General features: G+C 37.2%; 1 protein-coding gene across 5 annotated transcripts in view; it reads left to right on the top strand.

Moving 5' to 3' along the window:
• The window catches only part of plxna2 (plexin A2), a 229,311-nt gene that overhangs the window by 85,849 nt on the left and 120,588 nt on the right, over nucleotides 1-22,874 (top strand). For all 5 annotated transcript variants that reach the window (XM_067372377.1, XM_067372379.1, XM_067372378.1 and 2 more), the window contains exon 4: nucleotides 9,668-9,802. In XM_067372377.1, coding sequence (XP_067228478.1) covers nucleotides 9,668-9,802 — 135 coding nt within the window. The remainder of the gene's footprint in view (nucleotides 1-9,667; nucleotides 9,803-22,874) is intronic.

Here is a 22,874-nt window from a genome sequence, read left to right as displayed (position 1 = left end):
ACTTGTTTTTTTTTTTTTTTTTTAACCCAGCATTTTTTAGAGTGTATTATGTTTGGTTTTGGTAAAATGAAAGGAAATAAAATGAATAATAAAAATAAAATGAATAAAATAAAATGAAATAATGAAATAAAATGAATAAAATTAAATGAATGAAATTAAATAAAATAAAATAATTATGAAATAAAATGAAATTATGAAATGAAATATGAAATGAATAAAATGAAATTAAAAAAATAAAATAAAATGACTATGTAATTACAGTACCGTACGTTACAGTATTATGTTTACTTTTGGTGAAATTAAATTAAATTAAATAATAAAATAATAAAAAAAATTTTAAAAAAATTATAAAATAAAATGAAATGATGAAATAAAATGAAATGATGAAATAAATTAAATTAAATGATGTAATGAAATGAAATAATGAAATGAAATATGAAATTAAGTTAAATTAAATGAATAAAATAAAAAATAAAATAAGTGATTTGTAAGCATTTCAGTTTCTTGATGGAATCAGAATTTTCTTTTCTTAATCAAAGGCATACAAACGAATCTTTAAAGCACATGCATTTTTCCTTTAGAGTATATATACATATATTTATGTATTCAAGTTGCTTGATGGAAGCAGAATCCAACCCACTCCAGTCTGGGGATTTAACAGCAATCAAGAATCTTTAAACATCTGGAGGTGCCGAGAGAGACAAATAGATGGCCATTGTGCACTGCACTTCATGAGAAAGAAAAGGAATAACAGATGAGAACCCAGCTTATAGTTGCATTGTGTTGCGAGAGAGAGAGAGAGAGAGAGAGAGAGAGAGAATAGACTGACCTTATCAAAGAACAAATAATAAAAGAACATTACTCCCAAGACAGTGAACTGCATTTGTAAAGAATCAAAAGGAAGAAGAATAATCTTTTATTTTTTTTTTTAAAAAAGACATTACACTGAGTAAATAAGATCTGCATGATATTTTCTGGCTAAGTGTAGAAGTGTAAGTATCAGTGGATGCTCTTAATGCATCTTTATGAATTTAGCATGAAGTATGAAGTTGATAAAGCAACAAACGTCATCTAACAACCTCAGACAAATTGCAAATCTGACCTCTAGAAGCGGAAATGTTTAATTACTAGGAAGATAGTCTTGCCTAGCCAGACTTTTGAATTGCACCATAAAGTCTCTTCCTCATTGCAGCTTATTCTGGCCAAGAGCTGCCCACTTACACAGGAAGAGACCATTGCGCTGCTCGTGTCATTTAAGGTTGAGACTACCAGGAGGATAAATTAGGGTTTTTTTTTGGTCTGATCTGAATGAATATCTGAGCCGTCTCAGTTTCTGCAAGTGGTTGACATGTGTTCCTTTATCATCCTTATTATTATTATTATTATTATTTTTTTTTTTTTAACGAGCATGCACTCAGTTCAGTTTCACTGTACTCTGTTCCTTTTATGTCAAATTACAGCCTGCTAACTTGCAACACAATAGGATTGCTCTCTAGGGGAGAAATTTGAACTGCTTTGCATTGCTCTCCCTTTCTCTGTTTTCTTTTCACCCTGCAACTTTAGATTCATTCACTCCATCATCCACTGGAAGCACTTAAATGGGGAGAAAGCGAGACAGAGAGACGCTCATGCACATAATTTAGCGTTACGACACATGTTTTTGAAGTCGCTTTGATAGTCTGTGAGTTAATTATTCACCTATAGATATTACATTTACAACAGCGCTTCTGAGCAGCTCGGCTATCACTAATAATTGTGTTGTCGCTTAGGGTGGTTTTGCTTTCTCTGATCAGTTCTTATGCCGAACACCCCACTGAGATTTGACTTCCTTTTTTTGTACTGGACCCCCACTGTGTCTGCGATTCATTTGACAGGTTCTGAGTTTGGCGCATAAGGCTAATCTTATCCTTTGACTTTAAAAGAAAGGTGTATTGTGTTCACAATCAGTGCTGACCCTCACTAGATTCTTGGTTTTTAATGATGCATACTAGTTTGTCTGTGGTTTATATTAACATGCACTTTTTATGCTGCTTTGATACTCCTTTTATGGGTCTTGCTGAAGCGGTGCAAACAAGAGGGGCCGTATAATTCATGTTTACATTATGTTTCTCCTCCGCACGCAATTAATGGGACACCCAATCGTATAGTAAACACTCTGCCAGCTCTCCAGAGCAGAACACTTCATTTTTTCCTTAAGAAAGTACCGTAGGTTCTCCACAGGTCAAGTAAACATGGATAAAGTCATTGAGATTATGTTAAAATCCATAATAGATGCTGGAGCAAAAATTCTAAACAATATTTGTCTCATTCCAAGCTAATCTTTGTCAAAGATTCTCTTTAATCTTATAAGGTCTCTGAACTTTGGAGCTGGTTTCTGTACTACATACGGTCCAATACCATCTACGAAACTCCATGAGAGAGAGGAAACCTCAACGAGGAATTCAACTGCATAATAAATCTTAATGTTGAACAGTTCGGGCCAATTAAGTGCAGAAAAACACCATATAACCACTAGTTCAACATTAGTTTTACCTCAAACTCATTTTCAATGAGCTCACTTGGACTCAATCCACCAGTCTGGCGGTAGTTCTGTCGTTTTAAGACTTCTCTAAATATAGCCGGCTGGCCATAGCTGCGAGTCTGCGTGTTGGCATTTTTGGATAATTAGGGATATTTTTGATCATGTTTTACCACAGCCCTTCTTTATTCAGATCTGGTTTCTGTAGCTAGCAAGAAAAAAGCTGACCCCAAGTTGTGTGGGTTTTAAACTTAGGTCAGGTAATATCAAAGCAGTGAGATTCTTGCAAAGTTTTTGCCATTATAGTTTGAGTTTAAAGTATTTAAATTTCTTCAGGTAGCCTACATTTGTTTCATCTGGCAAAAAGTCATGTAATTAAAATTGTCCTAGTTATGTTTATGGAATGTGAACAGAACAATGCTGGGGGATTTTCCCTCTGTTATGACGACACACTGTATATTTTTAGGATTTACAGTCTTTGACACACTATGTTTGTTGTTTTTTGGATTATGTGGCTTATACTCACTTAGCCTTTTAGATACTGGTTGTGTGTGTGTGTGTGTGTGTGTGTGTGTGTGTATATATATATATATATATATATATATATATATATATATATATATATATATATATACTATCTATAGACATGGATATGTTCAGAATAGTGGTTGACATTATGAATTTTTGAATGACTGATTCTTGAACTTTTTATTTGAGCATAACTTCCTCTTTGTGCTTTATTGGAGTGCGTTTAATGAAAACCATAAGTTAGAAGTTGGCGACAAAAGTAATGAGACTCAGGAAGTTGGTTAGCAACAGTGGAAACTCATTAAAGAATGTTAAAGAAATATTCACACATTATGAAGCAAAGCCTAGGTTTAATAAGACATTATGATTAGGTGCTAACTATGCATTTTTTTTTTTTTTTTTGCCTGTATCACATGAGTGCATATATTTAGTTTATAATGTTATTTGCATAATGAATTTCACATAGACTACAGTATGTTAATCAGATCAATGAAACTTTCTCCAATGTTTCTCCTTATCTTTAGTTCCATAACCACCAGAAATCGATAGTCAGGGTCCAAAATTAACAGATGCCATTTGCCAAATGCAAGTAAAAATTGGCTTTGTTTTATGAATGTCTTAATATCTTTTGGGGTTTTGCTTCTCAAATAAATTTGTTTTAATGATATTTTTAGTCTTAAACAAGACATTTATTTATTTAGCAAATATGCATTTTCATTGGTGCTAACTTTTCTCAATGTCCAGGTGTGGTCAAATAAATTTTTGGCCATGCAAATGGCCAAACTATAGTTTACTATAACTATATACTATAACTATAGCTATAACTATAGCTAAACATCATAGTCCGAATGAAAGTGTCCACTCACTCCTGCACTCTCGCTTTCTCTCTCTGTCCCTGAGAGGTTTTGAGATCTGCTTAAGTGCTCAAATGCATCTGGATGGAAAGTGACACACGGCCCTAGCAGTCTGTTTCTGTAACACATGCGTTATGGGAGATAGTGTTGTACTACAGCAGCGAGAACAAAAGAGCCTGTTTTCCACTGATAGAAACCGTCAGAAGACAGAGAGAGAGCGGGAGAGAGAAAGGGAGAGAGGGCTTGCTGACACCAGAATTCTTCAAGCTGACACAGGTGATGGATTAGATGTGTTATCCAGGCGGACTGGAGCTCAGAAAAATCTCTCCAAGAGCAGAGAGAGAGAGAGAAATACTGCTGCATACAGCGGACCTGAAATATCGCTCTGCATCTCACCATCTATCTATCTATCTATCTATCTATCTATCTATCTATCTATCTATCTATCTATCTATCTATCTATCTATCTATCTATCTATCTATCTATCTATCTATCTATCTATCTATCTATCTATCTATCTATCTATCTATCTATCTATCTATCTATATCTGTCTGTCTGTCTGTCTGTCTGTCTGTCTGTCTGTCTGTCTGTCTGTCCGTCCGTCCGTCCGTCCGTCCGTCCGTCCGTCCGTCCGTCCGTCCGTCCCTCCGTCCCACCGTCCCTCCGTAAGTCCGTCTCAAACTATCTGTCTGTCCGTCCGTCCGTCCCTCCCTCCGTAAGTCCGTCTCAAACTATCTATCTGTCTGTCCGTCCGTCCGTCCCTCCCTCCCTCCCTCCCTCCCTCCCTCCGTCCGTCCCTCCCTCCGTAAGTCCGTCCCTCCCTCCGTAAGTCCGTCTCAAACTATCTATCTGTCTGTCTGTCTGTCTGTCTGTCCGTCTCAAACGATCTGTCTGTCTGTCTGTCTATCTATCTATCTGTCAAGCTGTCTTCATTAACTATGGTTAAGGAATAGTTAATGAATTAATGATGTATAGAAATTGATAGCAAGGAAGCTCGCTTAGTTATGGACCAGAGCTAATGTGTTTGAATCATTCTATCGGTTACTAGTGAGTTGAAACTGAGAGAAGTTGAGGGTCAGGTTGGCCTTATTTTGACAGTTAACCCTTTCAGTTAGCGTTGCCCCCTTCCTTACTGGATAAGCACTGACATTTGACCTGTGAGAGCAGACAATTTTGAGGAATCCCCTTTAGTGTAATTGGATTCAGTGTGTTCAGGTGGCAGAGTCTCTCTCTCTTTCTGTGTGTCTCGACATACTGCATGAGCCTACACATTTAAAATGGATTACGGAAGATCTGAGATAGGCCATGGGACAGATTGCTCTGTCAGTCTGAGTTCTGTCTCTGACTCCCTCGCGCTCCCTTGCACACACATATTTAAACAAGGACATCCATTGTGTACGAGTCCCACAGCGCTTGGAAACAATATTCTTGAGGTCTGTGCTTTTCTTTGCCTTTTATTGCGAAAAAAAAAAAGAGAAATACAAATGGGAAACACATACAGATTTTTTTCTGGACGTTTTTCTGCTTTGATCATTCATGCTTAATGTGGTTTAGAGGTTATGGCTAAAAATAGACAAGAGAGTAAATATTGTTGCTGAATATCATTGAGCAGGTTTATGTTTCAGTGCTTTGTGTTGGAATTGAATTACCCTCTTACAGTTCTTCTCTTACGCCTGCCATCTCTGTCAAGTAATTACTTTAAAGAAAGATTGAATTGTGCTTTAATAAAGACTTTTAGAGGTAAACAGAGTCGAGTATCGCTCTAGTTGTGGGAGGGTTATGTGGATGTGAGCATTCAAAATGTTTGATGTATATTCAGTACGTTTCTAGTTCGAGAAGAGTTACTTAAAATGAATAATCTGAAATGGGATCTATTCAAAATTAGGTACCCTAAAGGTTCTTTCAGATGTGGGTGCCTGTATCTACCTATAAAGCGCACATACACAGTGCGGGAGAGAGTGTTTTGCGGTATGTTATCATGTGAAACAGCAAGAGAATTTCAGTGCGAGTCTGGTTTCTCTTTAAGCACTTTTTTGTTGCACGCTTACATTCTCACATCAAAAGCGTCCTTTTGGCATGAGCGTGTAGCTGGAAGGGACTGGCGGTCTCAGAAGTCCCTCATACAAATACAAACATACGCAAATGCACGAAAAAGATAATTTACAAAGAGCTACACATATATACAGTTGCGATGAATGAACATTCAAAATGAATAATGAATACAGAAAGAGACAGCATAGCATGCATATATAAATGGAATAATATTATATACACCGATCAGGCATAACATTATGACCACCTTCCTAATATTATGTTGATCCCACTTTTGCTGCCAAAACAGCCCTGACCCGTCAAGGTGTGGACTCCACTAGACCCCTGAAGGAGTGCTGTGGTATCTGACACCAAGATGTTAGCAGCAGATCCTTTAAGTCCTGTAAGTTGAGAGGTGGGGCCTCCAGGGATCTGACTTTTTGTTCAGCACATCCCAAAGATGCTCGATTGGATTGAGATCTGGGGAATTTGGAGGCCAAGTCAACACTTTAAACTTGTTGTTGTGCTCCTCAAACCATTCCTGAAGCATTTTTGCTTTGTGGCAGGGCACATTATCCTGCTGAAAGAGGCCACAGCAACCAGGGAATACTGTTTCCATGAAAGGGTGTACATGGTCTGCAACAATGCTTAGGTAGTTGGTAGGTGTCAAAGTAATATCCACATGGATGGCAGGACACAAGGTTTCCCAGCAGAACATTGCCCAAAGCATCACACTGCCTCCGCCGGCTTGCCTTCTTTCCATAGTGCATCCTGTGGCCATGTATTCCTCAGGAAAGCAAGGCACACATACTCGTAATGTAAAAGAAAATGTGATTCATCAGACCAGGCCACTTTCTTCCATTGCTCCATGGTCCAGTTCTGATGTTCACTGTTGGTGTTTTCGGTGGTGGACAGGGGTCAGCATGGGCACCCTGACTAGTCTGCGGCTATACAGCCCCATACGCAACAAACTGCAATGCAGACCGGGAACACCCCACAAGAGCTGCAGTTTTGGTGATGTTCTGACCCAGTTGTCTAGCCATCACAATTTGGCCCTTGTCAAACTCACTCAAACTCGTTTGCCCATTGTTCCTGCTTCTATCACATCAAATTTGAGGACAAAATGTTCACTTGCTGCCTTATATATCCCACCACCTAACAGGTGCCGTGATGAAGAGAAAGTGTGATATAATTATGATCATATTATAAAATGTGCATGTTTGTCATAAGATTGTCAGTGCTGATTGACATGAGAATCTAATACACAAGTACATATGAAATGCACATCCTTATTTAAAATAGGTGACAGTGTGCACACGCGCTCAACACACAGAATTATATGCAATTGTGGGGTTGTAGTTCTGCGTGGGCTCTGCTGTCGGAGCGTCTCTGAATGAGAAAGACAGCTGCACTTACACTTGAGCCAAAGGGATGGCAGCCATCTATAATGTGCATACGGGACCGAGGGAGAGAGAGAAAAGAATGTGCCAATAATGAAAAAGTAATGAGCAAATGTTGCAGAAGGTTGTAAGGAGAAGACAAACCTTAGACAGAGAGAACATCGATGACAGAATGAGACTCGAGCCAGGTGACTGACAGATCAGTGGTCGGGAAAAAGGGAAGATATAAGAAGGACAGTTTGTTTCCAAATGCATTCTGGGTAACTATTGGGTCAGTGTAGCTGAAGGCATTTCACCACTTTAGCACAAGGGTCTTCTTTGTCGGTAGTATGGGGGTCCGCCAATTATATACATTTTATAGATATTTCTGAATGGCTTTTCAATTTAAGCAAGCATCATAAAGTGTGTGAAGTATACATTATATAATAGGGGTTGGTTTTTCTATTCAAGAGATCCTTGGCCTTTAAAACTGTGCATGCCTTCCATCACTTTTACAGTTACATCCGCAGAACCTACTGCAGTGTCCATGTCTGATTGCTTTATAGTCCCCTGTAGGATCAGTGAACACAACATTTTCTTCTACAACCAGAATGCCAGACCCACTTCCTGCCTGCAAATGAAGTATGTTCTTCAAAGTGCCCTCCGCGGACTACTGGACACACAGTTCTCCATGACATAAGGTCCCTGCGGTGCGCACCAGGTCGCATCAGGGTCATGCTCAGCCAAGCAAAAGGAGGCGGGTCTTGTTGACTGGCTGACATGTTTTATGTATGAACACATTTACTGTTGTGTGCTGTAAATGTCAGTTTAGTGAATTGGGAGTCTGCCGCTCACAGATGGTTTTTACATTCACTGGAGTGGACTAATGCTTGAACAGGGCTTTACTGTAGCATGGACATGTTTTTTTTCCCCCCCGTACTCTTGGCCAGAATTGTGTTGAGAAAGACTGTGGAGAATGACAACTTGTGGTATAGATTTGGCAGGAATCATAACTGCAGTGTTTTTGCCTTTGATTGGTTTTGTTGAATGATCTTTTCTCTGTTCCCGCATTCTCCTGGGTCTTTGTTAGGGTCGTCCTCAGCCTCCTCGTCTGCTCTATTGTGAAGCAGTACTAGACAGACGCATGACCTTGGACTAACCCCAGTCACACTCCATGAAGGACAGCCGCAATGTGTTCTGGGCCTTTAATTGTCTTTTGGGGCGGGTGAATGCAGTGGGAGGAGACCTGTGGCGTCAATTAATATTTCATCTGATTTTATTGTTTTGTGATGACCTTTGACCTGATCAAAATCCCTTTAGTCAAAACCCCTTTAAAATATTTTTTACATAATTAACAAATTATGTAAAAATAAATAAATAAATAAAAATAATAATATATTGTATAAATTAAATGTAAAAAATAAATAAATAAATAAATAATAATAATAATGCATAATAATAATAAAAAATAATGAAATTCAAAAAGTAATATTTTATGCAAAATGATTATAAATGATAAATATTATATATATATATATATATATATATATATATATATATATATATATATACATATACATTTATTTTGTGTAAAATATAACTTAAAAAAATATAAAAATAATATTTTAAAAGTAATATTTTACACAAAATAAATGTGTGTGTGTGTGTGTATATATATATATAATATATATATATATATAATATATATATATATATATATATATATATATATATATATATATATATATATATATGTATATGTGTATATATATATATATATATATATATATATGTGTATATATATGTATATTTTTGTATAACTAATCATATATTGTATAATTTTAATATAATATAAAATGATATAATGTAATGTTTTTAATTATTTTATTACTATTTTAATATTGTATGTAATATAATGTATAATGTATAAGATAAATAAAAATATATAAAATATAATTTTAAAAAATATTTTTTTTAAATATAATAATTCATTATATTATTACATATACAAAATATATTACATTAAATGTAATATATATATATATATATATATATATATATATATATATATATATATATATATATATATATATATATATATATATATATATATATATATATATATAAATTATGAAAAGTAACAAATGATTCCAATTACGTAATGTAAAATTATACACAATTCTGAGTGTGTAAATATATTTATATTTACACACTCACACTCATAATTGCCTTTTTTGCCTTGAAATTGTTTGTTTGTTTGTTTTGGGTTTTTTTGTAAGCCGAATTTTCACGTGGTGAAAATGTGAGATGAGTGGTGAATTTCTGCTCATGATTGTTTTCTTCTTTTTGTCTTAGATTCGGGTTGACGGCCCTCCTCAAGGTGGCGTCCAGTATGAAACTCTGCCGGTGATCAAAGATGGAAGCCCTATTCTCAGAGACATGGCCTTTTCCCTGGACAACAGCTATATCTACGTCATGTCGGAGAGACAGGTCTGAATATATACATGTATATGCTCTCCCTTCTCTGCTTCTTTTTCCCATCCATAACAGCTGTAGGACAGAGAGAACGTGACAGCATCCACTAATGAAAGAGAGAAATGGGAAGAGGGTAGAGTAGCTGTGTCAGTTAAGGAGAGAGTGATGGAGGGACAGCTGAAGGAGGAGAGATGGAGAGAGAACAAGGTCACCCTCCTTCGACAGCATAATGAAGAGAGAGAGAGAGATGCAGAGAGACCCGTTCATATAATATCAATACACACAACACTTCCCATGGGATGTGTTGCAGAGTAGAGGTGGGCGGTATGAGTCATTTTATATCACGGTAACCCTAATACCACGATATTATGGGAAACACTTTGCCTCTAAGACAAAAAAAAAAGGTAATTGTAATAGGTAATAGTTAGCAATGTTTGTTCTTGTAATTGCTACTTTATATCTTACAATAGCCTCGTTTCCACCCGAAGTTGTGAATTTAACCAATGCTCAAAATTGAATTTCGCATAAAACAGTTTTGAGTAAAGCAGCTTATAACAGAACAAAATTTCACTTCTTGGGAAACTGGCGCATAATACCAGTAATGAAAATAGAAGTTGCCTTGAACAATATACTATCGCCCAACAATATTTCAGACTATGAAATAAAAAGAAAGAGAGGAAGAAAAAGAAAAAAGGAGAAGAAAAAGGAACAATACTGTCTCTGCTCAGAGATGGATGACCAGGCCGGTTGCTTGCGTCTCCAGGCTTTTTTTAGCATCCATTGGGTTGATATCTCCTCTAGGGATACACGTGGGCTGTGGGATGGGGTCGGGTGTGGCAGGAGGGAAGGGGCGGTAATGAGAGAGGTGGTTTAATGCGCAGCGGGCTGACAGGTTCACATCATATCGGAACACGCGTCGCCCGCTGGGTCAGCCCCACTGGGCGGCACGCATAGCAGCAGATGAGAGAAAAAGGGAGGAGAAAGAGAAGGAGACTTGTTGAGTCAGCACATTGTGTCTACGCACACACCCTGTCACACTCGCTAGGGATGTAGAAGTGGCAACTTATCAACTTTGTGGCTTGAGTCCCGGGCCCTTGCATCATCTGCTTTTTTTTTTCTTGCTAATATGCTGAAATGCTGTATTTTTAAAGATAAGGATTCAGTAAAGCTAAAAATATTTTATTTTATTTTTTTTAAACATGCCACTTAATATTTTTCTCACAGAGTAACTGAGTCTTTATACATATACAATTATAGCTGCCTTTTTATTTATATGTTTGTAAGTGGGATCATCATATTTGAATCCCTGTTCTCTTATGGCTTTGTAGAAAACAAATGGCTATTTGGGATTAGGTTGTGTATATATCTGTGTATCTCTTCACTAGCACTGCACAGTCTTTAGGGAATCATGTTCACTGAAACCTCAAAACATTCATCCCTCTCATGTGGTAAATTCAAACCGATCCCGTCGTAAAAGAGCCATCATTTCTTCGCCCTCTTTTGTCCTGTTTTAAGTGTTTCAGGTGGTTAATTCAATATTACAGCTTATTAAACGGCCACGTTGAGAGGCATTGCTGAGCTCAATGAGCTCTATCAGTCTGAATTGCTCTCGGAGGTATTTCTCTTCATAATGCCTGCCGTATCTTCTGTGAGTAGTGTTAATATTCAGAATGCAGGTGTGATACATTCTCTTGTTGGGCTGAGAGGAACAAAAAAAGTGGTGCTAAAGACCGCACGGCCTCCGTTACCCCAGCACGCCGCTGTTTGAGGAGTCAGTCGACGTAGACACGCTTCACACTTCACAGAGCAGCAGGATTAGCATTCACCTTTCAGTACAAGCTCTTATGCTAGCAGGAAACAGAGCCACCATGTCGGAGTGGAGCTTACTGTTGTCACATACTGGGTGTAATTTAATGAAAATGGAGCCAAAATGGCTGAACTAGGGTTGTTATTGCAGCTCTGTGGGGTTGTGTAGTATATTGTCCATATTGTCACTGGCTAAGAGGAGCCAAAATGGCAGATTAAAGGCACATGGCTATTCTTTGTATCTCTGTCATGCTGTCATTCACAAAAAAAGGACAGGCACAGATGGTAATACTATGATATTTGGATATACACTATTATACTAAATGATTTCATAAAATGTTATAATAATTGTAAAGTATAATACAACATAATATAAAATTGAAATATTGACCATTAATATTAGGGATGCACAATATTAAAATTCTGGCCGATACAAAAACCAATAATTATTTTAATTTTATGGTCGACAACCAGTAAACGGACAGAAAATCAAAACTGATTTAATTAAAATAAATAAATAAATCATTCAATATCAAGTATGGATAACTTATTATTTATATACATTTATTTTTAAAATTTGCTAAAGAAAAAAAATAAAAACCTTACATGCATTCCTAAAAATAATATAAAAATATTTAAAAATGTATATAAAATAAAAATGTAAAGTTAGCCCAAATTTAGCACTAAATGATAGATGAAAACGATTGATAATTAAAAAAATTAATTAAGTTAAAAATTAAGTTTAAAAAAAATAATAAAAATTGGCTGAACTGATTTCGTCCAGATATATTGTGCATCGCTAAGTAATCTTATGGAACTTAAGTTGCAAATGTTATTTTATGTTGTCTTAAATGTTGTTGCACCCTTTTTTGAGACTAAACATGGCTAATAAGGGTTGTGATTAATGTGAAGAATGCAGTACAGATGGATGTGTGGGTACAGATACATAGATTTATTATAATCATAGATATTTACATACATGCACGCATGCATCAGACACCCCCGAGCAGCGGTGGATATGTGGTTAGCATTCAAACATGTTCAAACCAGCATGTAATTTAGCTTTATGCTCAGACACACACACACACACACACGCACACACACACACACACACACACACTCCATCTTTACCCACAAACGCTTCACACTACTGCCATTCCCATTTGGCATCTATAATTCTTTTCTATGATGCCGTATATTGTGTGTTTTCTCAAAGACTCACATAAATACAGCTCATTCCAAATGCATAGCCATCCTTCACATGCACACAAATAGATTTCAAACGGATTGCTTCACACTGACATAAAAATAAATACACACACACATATACACATGCATAGACTTCAGGACCCATTGTCTCAGTGTATATGTACGAATACCATGTTAATGGTGCGTAGTTATTGGATCGAGCAGTATGGTGGAACTGAAAGACAAATGAGCTTCAGAAAGGTTGTGTCCACAACCAGAGCAGTCAAAAAATACAGGTTATGTCAGCCGTGTTTACAGAATGTCTATGAAGGGCTTGAAAGACAGAGCGTTCAGAGCAGAGCAGGAGCGTCTGCAGTCTTAGATCACGCAGGCGTTGAGATGGTGTCCTTTCTGTGGTAATTCATAGTCTTGTGATAAAGTGCTTTGGCTGTTTGGCTGGGGAAGGGAGCCAGAGGCTAACAGCTACGAAAGGTCAGAGCTGTTTCAGCTGATAACGGCTTTACAGAGACAGAGGGAGAGAGTGGCGAGCGAGGGAAACAAAAAGGGAGTCGTTGAAAGAGACATGGAGACTTAGCGATGTCATGCACATTTGCAAAATGTGTGTCAATGAGCGTTTCAAAAATATCTCATCTAGGTTTTACATTCCAGCTGACTGCAAACAGTCTTTACTTGTCATTTCTCTGGCAAACTGCTGCCATGCGAGTGGGAGTCTCTGCTTTAAAACCTAGTGAGCTGCATAGACAGCATCCTGAATCTGAATGCTGACTGAATTGGTGTACACTACATAAGCCGCTTTGCATATAGTGCTACACAGACACATATATACATATACATATATACATATTAGTGATTAACTGCATCTAACATAAGTTTGTTTACATATATACAGTATATGTGTGTTTGTGTTTTAGATAGATAGATAGATGGATAGATGGATAGATGGATGGATGGATAGATGGACAGACAGACACAGACAGAAGGATAGATAGCTAGATAGATGGATAGATAGATAGATAGATAGATAGATAGATAGATAGATAGATAGATAGATAGATAGATAGATAGATAGATAGATAGATAGATAGATAGACGGATAGATGGAAGGATAGATAGATGGGTGGACAGACAGACAGACGGAAGGATAGATAGATAGACAGACAGACAGATAGACGAAAGGATAGATAGATAGACAGAAGAAGGATAGATAGATGGATAGACGGACAGAAGGTTAGATAGATAGATAGATAGACAGACAGATAGACGGAAGGATAGATAGATGGGTGGACAGACAGACGGAAGGATAGATAGATAGATAGATAGATAGATAGATAGATAGATAGATAGATAGATAGATAGATAGATAGATAGATAGATAGATAGATAGATAGATAGATAGATAGATAGACAGACAGACAGACAGACAGACAGACAGACAGACAGACAGACAGACAGAGGAAGGATAGATAGATGGATAGACGGACAGAAGGATAGATAGATGGATAGATGGATAGATGGATGGATGGATGGATGGATGGATGGATAATATTTCTACATTGTATTTCATACGTCATATTATTTTATATTTCTATGTGAAATGTCTATAAATATTACATATGCATAGTATTTACACACATATTGGGTAAACCTTTTATTAATATTTTTCAGTATTGAATAAAATATGATGTGTTGGATGAATGTTTGCGTGAGCTCACTGGGTTTTGGAACAGCTCTTATGTGTCATCTGTACGACCTCACACAATCAAATGAGGCCTGTGCACTTGGGATAAGCAAAACCACACCTGCTGCCATATGCAAATCCAGCACATGTAACCAACTCCAGCAAACGCTACGGCCCTGGTCTCGCTCTCATCGAACCATGTAAACCAATCCCTTATGCAAACTGCAAGGAGGAAAGACATATTGCCTTGCAGGTTTGTTTGACTTGCCTTTTTGCATATCAGCACACACAAAAAAAAAAAAAAAAAAAAACAGACATTTTTATATGGTGAAATTGTACAAAGCATTCCATTTTATGTTTTTATGTTTCTATTCACTATAAATCTATGAATATTGCACATTTTGCTCTAACATTAATTGAAATACCTGATGCAGATAACTAAAATGGTACAACAATGTGACAATTATTTTTCAATCAGGCAGGAGAGGGCTAGAGAATAGATTGTCAGTGTTTTGATTGGTCATTTAATCAGTCGCACAATAAAATTGTTATTAACTCCCACCCCATTAGTGGTGAACGATTCACAACGATTCATTTATTCATTTAATTATCAGCTCTGCTGAGGCCATAGGTCTAAACCCACCAAGCATCCATTTAGAGCAATGAAAGCATAGCTTCAAAAACACGTAATAAGATGTGAACATGTCTGTTGGGATATGTCTCTTTTCTAAACATGCATTATGAGTCATCACTGCCGTCCTGTGAAGCTTCGCGCAGTAGATTGATTTTGTGAGTTGGCCTTAGAAACCTGACTTGACATTGTCTATCCCACACCCACAATTAAGACTGGCATGAAATTTCCAATGCCGTGACTAACGTGGAGAAGCTTGTGAATGAAGTGTCGACTTTCAAAACCAAACCAGATTCTCTGCATATGCTGCTGTCATTCATATACTGTAGCGGTAAACGTTTAGGCTGAACTTGAGAATCCAAGATCTGCTCCTTATCCTCAGCCCCTTCTCTCGCCTCCCCACCTCAGATCATAAAAGCAACGTAACCGAGATCATCAACCAAATAAAGGAGCCTCCGTATTTCCACCCTGGCAATTTCTCTCCCAAGTGCTCAGCTGTGAAATTTAAAATCCATGCATGGCTTCCCTTTTCCCCCATCTTGAAGAACCAGATTATTTGCTCTGTCTTTGCATAGCCTTAGCCTCCTTTGGCGCACACACATACTGCACTTCGAGTCATATGCATGTATTTACCGTTTTGATCTCTCACTCACACATACGCACAGAGAGACACTCTAGGCCTGCACTACCTTTGTCTGGGAAATGTGTAGGAAATGAACTGTGTGGTTATCAAACGCAAGGAAATGGGATTTTTCACCCGCAGTAAGATTGTTTAGAGGCCTCTCTCCTCTCTTGTACTGTCCATTTCCAGCCGGCTCCTAAAATAACACTCTTCTTCCATGATACAGCTGAACATTGTCGACTCAGAAATCATGTCCACATTCAGCACTGATCTAGCCACATTTAGAGCCATTGCAAATGGAGACATTGTAATTGAATGTTACATTTCTCTAAATTTAGGGATGGTGTATTGATTTTGAAATATTAATGCTTCTGATACTTTTTTTTAAACTAGTAACATTTATACTTGAGTAGCAAGGATATAATGGAAACAAATGTGATAGTGTTCATACAGTGAAAAAAATCCACTGTGTATAAATAGTGGCTTTTTTGTAATTTAGAATTTAATTTTATATAGTATATCACCAACTTCGAAGTGAAAAAATAACTGTTAGCAAATACACTCTAAAAAATAATTCTCATGATTTATTACAACATTTTTTCTTTTGTCAAATCAACTTCAATAATTAATGTGGTTCAGATAAAATAATATTTTGAGTTTCTGCTGATTAAACCAATCGGCTTCATTGTATTGACTCATTTTTAATTTCAATGAAATTTTAAGGCACCCAGGTAACTTACGTTTTTAAGTTAAACCAACAATTCTTTTTACAGTGTAGTTGTGAACCTCTTTGGTTCATCTTACCAAGTACAGAAAAGCTAAAAGGTAAATGTAATGTGTTAATGTGTTTGTGATACATTTATCATAAGATTATTTAAAAGGTTAAAAGGTTGTTTTTAGATCTCTGATGAATTAAATAAATGCTTGGAAATAGATTGTATATTTCAATCATGACAACTCTCACAATGTAAACCCTAGTGCTCAAAATAACTTAAATTAAACAAATTAGATGTCAAATCAACTTATATGAGTATTTAGCACTTTCTTTTTCTTTCAAGTTCACAGAACTGACATATTTTAAGTAAACTCAACTGTTTCATTGTTTTTTTGTTTTATGAACTTATTTCTTTTAATTTAGATGAACTTAAGTTTAACTGTAACTGGGCTGGGATTTCTATTTCCAAGCATGCTTTGCCCAATGCACTTGAAAGGGAGAGTAAATGCTAAAATGTGTTATTTAGTGTTTTTAAGTTAAATGTATGAATTAGTGTACTCAAATATTTCATGTTAATTAAAATATATGAGTTTTGCCAACTTATTCGGGTTTACCGTGCAGAATAGTGAGCATGTAAGATATGCTGCTGCTGCATAAATAGACATACATAAATCCCGTAGCAGATCTAGGCAGGTGGAGCTGAGGGAGGTGGAGGGTTTCAGAGGAACTCAACTTACAGCAAACAATGAACCAGACTGTTTAAATGTCAAGCAAGCAATCTCATTGGCTGCAGGATCTTGTGCCATGCGGTAATGATGTAATTGCTTGCAGAATTCATGAAAAGGACCCCTGTGTCCTCTAGAGTTTCACGGCTGAACTACACAGGCATAAACAGGCTTGATAGAACTTGGATTGAAAAAATGGTATCGCCCAATTAACATTTCTGTTCCAGCTATGAAGCATACGTTTATGCAAATAGTCAAATGTCAGTGACTGAATTCCTGTCTGCGCAGATAGTGCCCTCAAGAAATCATATCTAGCCTGTGATTTACGCTTGGTGCCTTTGGAGTCTTTTGTTTGTCTTTGTTTGGTTTGAACTGGCCCTCATACTGCATGCAGATTGAGTTGGCCGACAGCCACTGGTTTCTCTGTGTCTGTGTGTGTGGCTCTGTAAATGTGTGCGCATGTGTCTGGATGTCAGCGTTTGGGTGACTGTAGCATGGTTAGGGGGATGGGGGTGTATATGATGAAAGGGCTAACAGGAAATCAACAGAGCAGAGGATGTGATTAATGAGAACAAAGCAGTATTAATATTCACTTAACAGAAGTGTGTGTGCACAGCTTTTGATTCTCATACACAATGCACAGGAAAAGACCTGGAGCCTGGAATTCTGTTTTGCTGTTGTCCGTTATTGACTAGCTCAGCTAACAATGAGCTAAACTGAGGAATTGTGCCCAAAGTTCAAGCAAATTTGACAATAAAAGAGTGCCTTCTCAGCCTCAGATGCCCCCTAGCATTTCCTTGACCCCTGGTCACCCTGTGAAAGTGCAGCTGCTCTTGCTAAAAAATGGGAACAAGGAGAGTGTCTTGACCAGCGACCTCTGTCTCCCCTCTATCCACCAATCACTGTCATTCAAGCTGCCCTGGACAAAGACTTAGATTAACTGTAGCTGCCATGGTAATTGACGGGGAAGAATGAAAATGTTCTTTTTTTAAGCATAAAGAATGAGAAATGAGATCCATTGTATTCATGAGTAATTTGACCAGTCCAGCATCTCGGTTTACATTACAGTAGGTTAAGCCAACAGGTATCATGAACAGTACTTTTAGATAGTATTTTGAACTCATCCATCATGTTGAATAAAGTCACTATGTCGTTTTTTTTTTTGGTGCACAAAAAGTATTCTCGTCGCTTAATAACATTAAGGTTAAACCACTAGCCACATAAACTGTTTTAAATGTTTTTAGTATCTTTCTGGGCATCAAAAGTGTTAATTGTCTTGCTGGCAATGCATTCCTCACTGAGCCATTGGATTTCATGAAAAATATCTTAATTTGTGTTCTGAAGATGAACGAAGGTCTTACAGGTGTGGAACGACATGAGGGTGAGTAATTAATGACAGAAAATTTTTGGGGTGAACTAACCCTTTAATAAATGCTGTAAATAAATCCTGTTGTTTATTGTTATGATACAATAAACAACAATATATCCAATCCATATACATATATATATATATATACATACATATACATATACATACATATACATATATATATATACATATATATATATATATATATATACATATATACATATATATATATATATACATATATACATATATATATATATATACATACATTTATGCATTTGGCAGACACTTTTATCCAAAGCGACTTACATTGCATTATACTATACATTTTGTATCTGAGTATGTGCAAACCCTGGGATCGAACCCTTGATCTTGGCATTGCTATTGCCATGCTCTAACCACTGAGCTGCAGGAAAGCTATAGTTTGGTTTGGGGTCAGATGCAATTTCCATGTCATGAAATCCATGCTTGTCTTTATATGAATGACACGGCTTGGACAATGCTAGTCTGTGACGCATGAAAAGAAATGATCATTGACGCCACACAGAGGACTTTAGGACTGCCTGACATCTGCAGTCCATTAAACGAACAGTGATGTGCTGCTAGGGTGTGCATTTTGCTATTGTCAATCATTCTTTTTGATTAGCCATTACGTCTCGCTAGTATACTATCTTGCTAGCACAATGGCAGGACTGATTGATATGATATTGTCTGTTATCTCAGATTTTTAGGGGGTCACTGCTTGCACGATAGAAAGTACAGGTAGGGAAATCAATTCCAATGATAAGGTGCACGTTTAAGTGTCAACGTGACTGCTTCACTTGCTATTGACAGAGGGACAGATCAGGATAAATGCCCCTGTCGATACGTCCCGCGTCCAGCATTATTGATGAAGCTATTTAGCCAACTCATTTTGTGAAAGCCGGTTCCAATCTCACACTCTCTCCAGACACTTGGAGGCTTTATGCCTGAACGGCACATATATTGCAGTCTTCGGGTCAGCGCCTGACCCAGTGCTGTGTATCAAACTGCCAGGGTCAACCTAAAGGTCATTTGTATATGGTCACCATTGATATTCGCCCTTATAGATACACATTCAAGATTAGAACGAAGCCTCGATGTTGAGCAGTCACCCATCACATGAAATGCATCCCTCCTCTTGCATTAAAGCATTGCTAATTGACTAATCAGGTTTACTGCACAAGAACCATTGGCCAGTCCTAACCTCATTATTTGATAGCAAAACTCTTGTCGGCCCCAATCAAGTGTTTAATTAAAATACTCATCGCCTTCAAGGTGCTTTCTCTTGCCCTCCGTCCCTCCGTGTTTCCACCCCTAATGGTAGCTGCGCTGTCAATAAATAATTTGCTCTGCTGCACGGTGAACTAGCAGCGGCTGTTGTTCAGCCGAGAATTTCGACCTCGAGGTGAAAGTTTTTTGGTTTTTTTTGTAAACATCCTGCTTGCACCTCATGTCACCCTCTGACCCATCAGGCTAGTTCTAGATTTAGTACAGCGTACGAAGACAAGCCAGTGTCATGCTGGTTGTTATTAGTAAAGAGCGGAGGCAGGCGCTAACGGCACTGTCTGTACCTGCTGAATGTTTGTTGCTGTCTCACAAGCCTCTAAGGGGCTTTCAGTGCGGTGTTGATTTAATAGTCTCAAATGAGGTGGTGGATACCTGAGATTTGCTTGCGTGGCTTGTTTAGGGGCCGTTGGATGCCTTGTTAAGAGAGCGTTGGCTCTGTGGGGGCGCGGGATAACGCGGCTAGTAAGCAGATCTCTGGTTGAGAGTGGCAGAGGTAAGAGGGTACATTCGGCTTTGCAATCTTTCTGTTGTGCATCAATCTCGAGTCGGACCACCCAATGAGAAATGTCGATAGCGTAAAATGGCTTGACAGGCATTACCGATGATGAGTGGCTAAACACGTTCCCTGCTGTTTTGTGAAAAACAGTCAAAAAGAGTCCTGGAAAAGTTCAAACGATCTATGAAATTGCAACCTCAGCAATCGAATGAGATTAAAGCAACAGATGTATCAGTTTTGACTGTGTCTTTTGGAGGAAGTGTTTTGGAAAGAAACATCTGAGGCAGAAGATGAGACATGAGATGTAATGAGTCTAAACTGATAATGTATATTTGTCTTGTCTTTATCTCTATAGGAACATTCTGTTGTTCAGAGGTTTTTCTTTATTAGTTAAAGACTTAATTGTGATTCTCAGATATGTTTCATTTAAGTATCAACTTTGGCTCAGATAAACCTCCTCAGAAGTAAAACTCAAATGAAACACAAGACAGATTATTAGAAGTCAAAACTGAGAAATTTGTTTTTGAGAAGCATTGGAAATCCCTTTCTTCCTCAGATGTTTCTCAGAATTGTTTCATTGAAGTCTCAGATGATTCTAAATAGATGCTTGTATCTCTAAAGAATCTTTTTAATCACTCATATGTTTTTCTATCAAAGCTCTGGAAACTTTATGATTCTCAGAAACGTTACATTAATGTATAATCTTGGTCTCAGATATTTCTCCTAAACCTCCTAAAGAGTAATAAAAAATGAAGTTAATACTTGAACGAAACATTTCTGAGAATCACAATCACAAAGTCTCCAGAGCTCTGAAGGAGTAACTTCTGAGCTAAGACTCTTCCTAGAGATTGAAGCAAGACAATAACGAGATTCTCACACTAAATTCTCCGTTTTAACTCCTTATGCCTCAGAATCATCTCATTTCTCATTTGTATCTTATCTTTATTTCCCTTAAGGAGATTTATAATCATCTAAGGCAAAGTTGATTGAAAGTTGATACTCAAATGTATGGGAATCATAATCTTCAGAGCTTTAAAAGAGCAACTTCTGTGCAATTAATTTCCATAGAGACTAAAGAAAGCCAAGAAAGACATGCATCTCACACTAAATTCTCAGTTTTAACTCTTTATATCTCAGAATTTTCTCATTTGTGTCTATTTTTTTTTTTAAGTTTTAGAAGCCTCTGAGACATGGTTGATAACAATCAAGTCTCCAGAGCTTTGGAATAGCAACTTCTCAGCAATAAGGTATTTCTAATGATTAAAGTAGGACAAGAAAGAGGTCTCAAATCAAATTCTCAATTTTGACTCCTTACATCCCAGAAGTACATAATGTATTACTTATTTCTGTTTAAATTTCTATAAAGGAATTTTAGGAGAAATATCTGAGACAAACTTGACATTTTTCTCAGAGTCACTGAAATGAACACAGTTGTGTACAGGAACCTTTTTGTTACTTTCAAGCAACTGTGTCGTTGTCACAGGGATCAGACATGAGGATGGCAAGATAATACCATCTGCAATTAAAATGTTCTAGCATATCAACAGTCATTCCAGCTGTCAGCACACGACTGCATAATGCCTTAGCTTTTGTGCGTGCCCCACCACACCAAGGGGTCTCCCTGACATCCGTCACATCACTAATAGTGCCGCTTCAGTCTCCTAATTGCAGGCTTTAATTGTAATAATTATTTACAAGCCTAATTAAACAAAAAAGGAGTCTCATGGAGAAGTGACTTCCAGTTCAAGTAATCAGACTCAGTTCTGTCAAGAAATGCTGCTAGCATGTTATCATTAGCGCTAGCTGTCTAATTGAAGAATGCAGTGCCGTGTGACTTGCTCTGTCTTTTTCTCTCTCTGTCTAAGAAATGACTTTGTTGTGGTGGAAAACAACAACAACCATATCTTTCTCTAAATATCTCAGGGCTTCTTTGTCCTGAGGGGCTTGAAGGAACCTTGAAGGCACAGCGACATTGGTTAGTTTTATTGTTAGAGGTACTTTTATAGGGTTTTATGACGGTTTATTGTGGTTAATATTGTATATACTTTATGCTTTATTATTGGCTATTTTAGATGATAAAGAAGATTATGGTTGTGTAATGTGTCTATACGCCCCTTTTTTGTTTCGCTAATGCATTTTAAGTAGCTTCTAGCTCTTTGAGAAGATAAGTTTGTTGTTGGCTGTCAAAATAAGTCTATCGTTAGCTTTTTGGCTAACTGATTATGGCTTTGTCTTGTTGCAGAGTCTGCTTGCTGAAACAAGATTATGACTATTTTTTCTGTATACCCCTTTTTGTTTTGCGAAAGCATTTCAAGTACCACTAGAGTATAGAACTTGAGCCAAACTTCTCTTTGATAAGGTAATGGAGTTGCTGTTGGATATCAAGATAATGCAGTTGTTAGCTTCTTTGGTAACGGCTGTCTCTGTTTGCTCATTATATCTTTGGCCTTTTTTTTACATTTTTGTGAGGGTTTATTGTTAGTTGTGCACAAAAAATATGACATTATGCTACCAAGCTGTTGATTTGT

Source organism: Chanodichthys erythropterus, chromosome 20, assembly GCF_024489055.1.
Source record: "Chanodichthys erythropterus isolate Z2021 chromosome 20, ASM2448905v1, whole genome shotgun sequence".
NCBI classification, from domain to species: domain Eukaryota; kingdom Metazoa; phylum Chordata; class Actinopteri; order Cypriniformes; family Xenocyprididae; genus Chanodichthys; species Chanodichthys erythropterus.
This window is presented reverse-complemented; position numbering and strand designations above follow the sequence as displayed.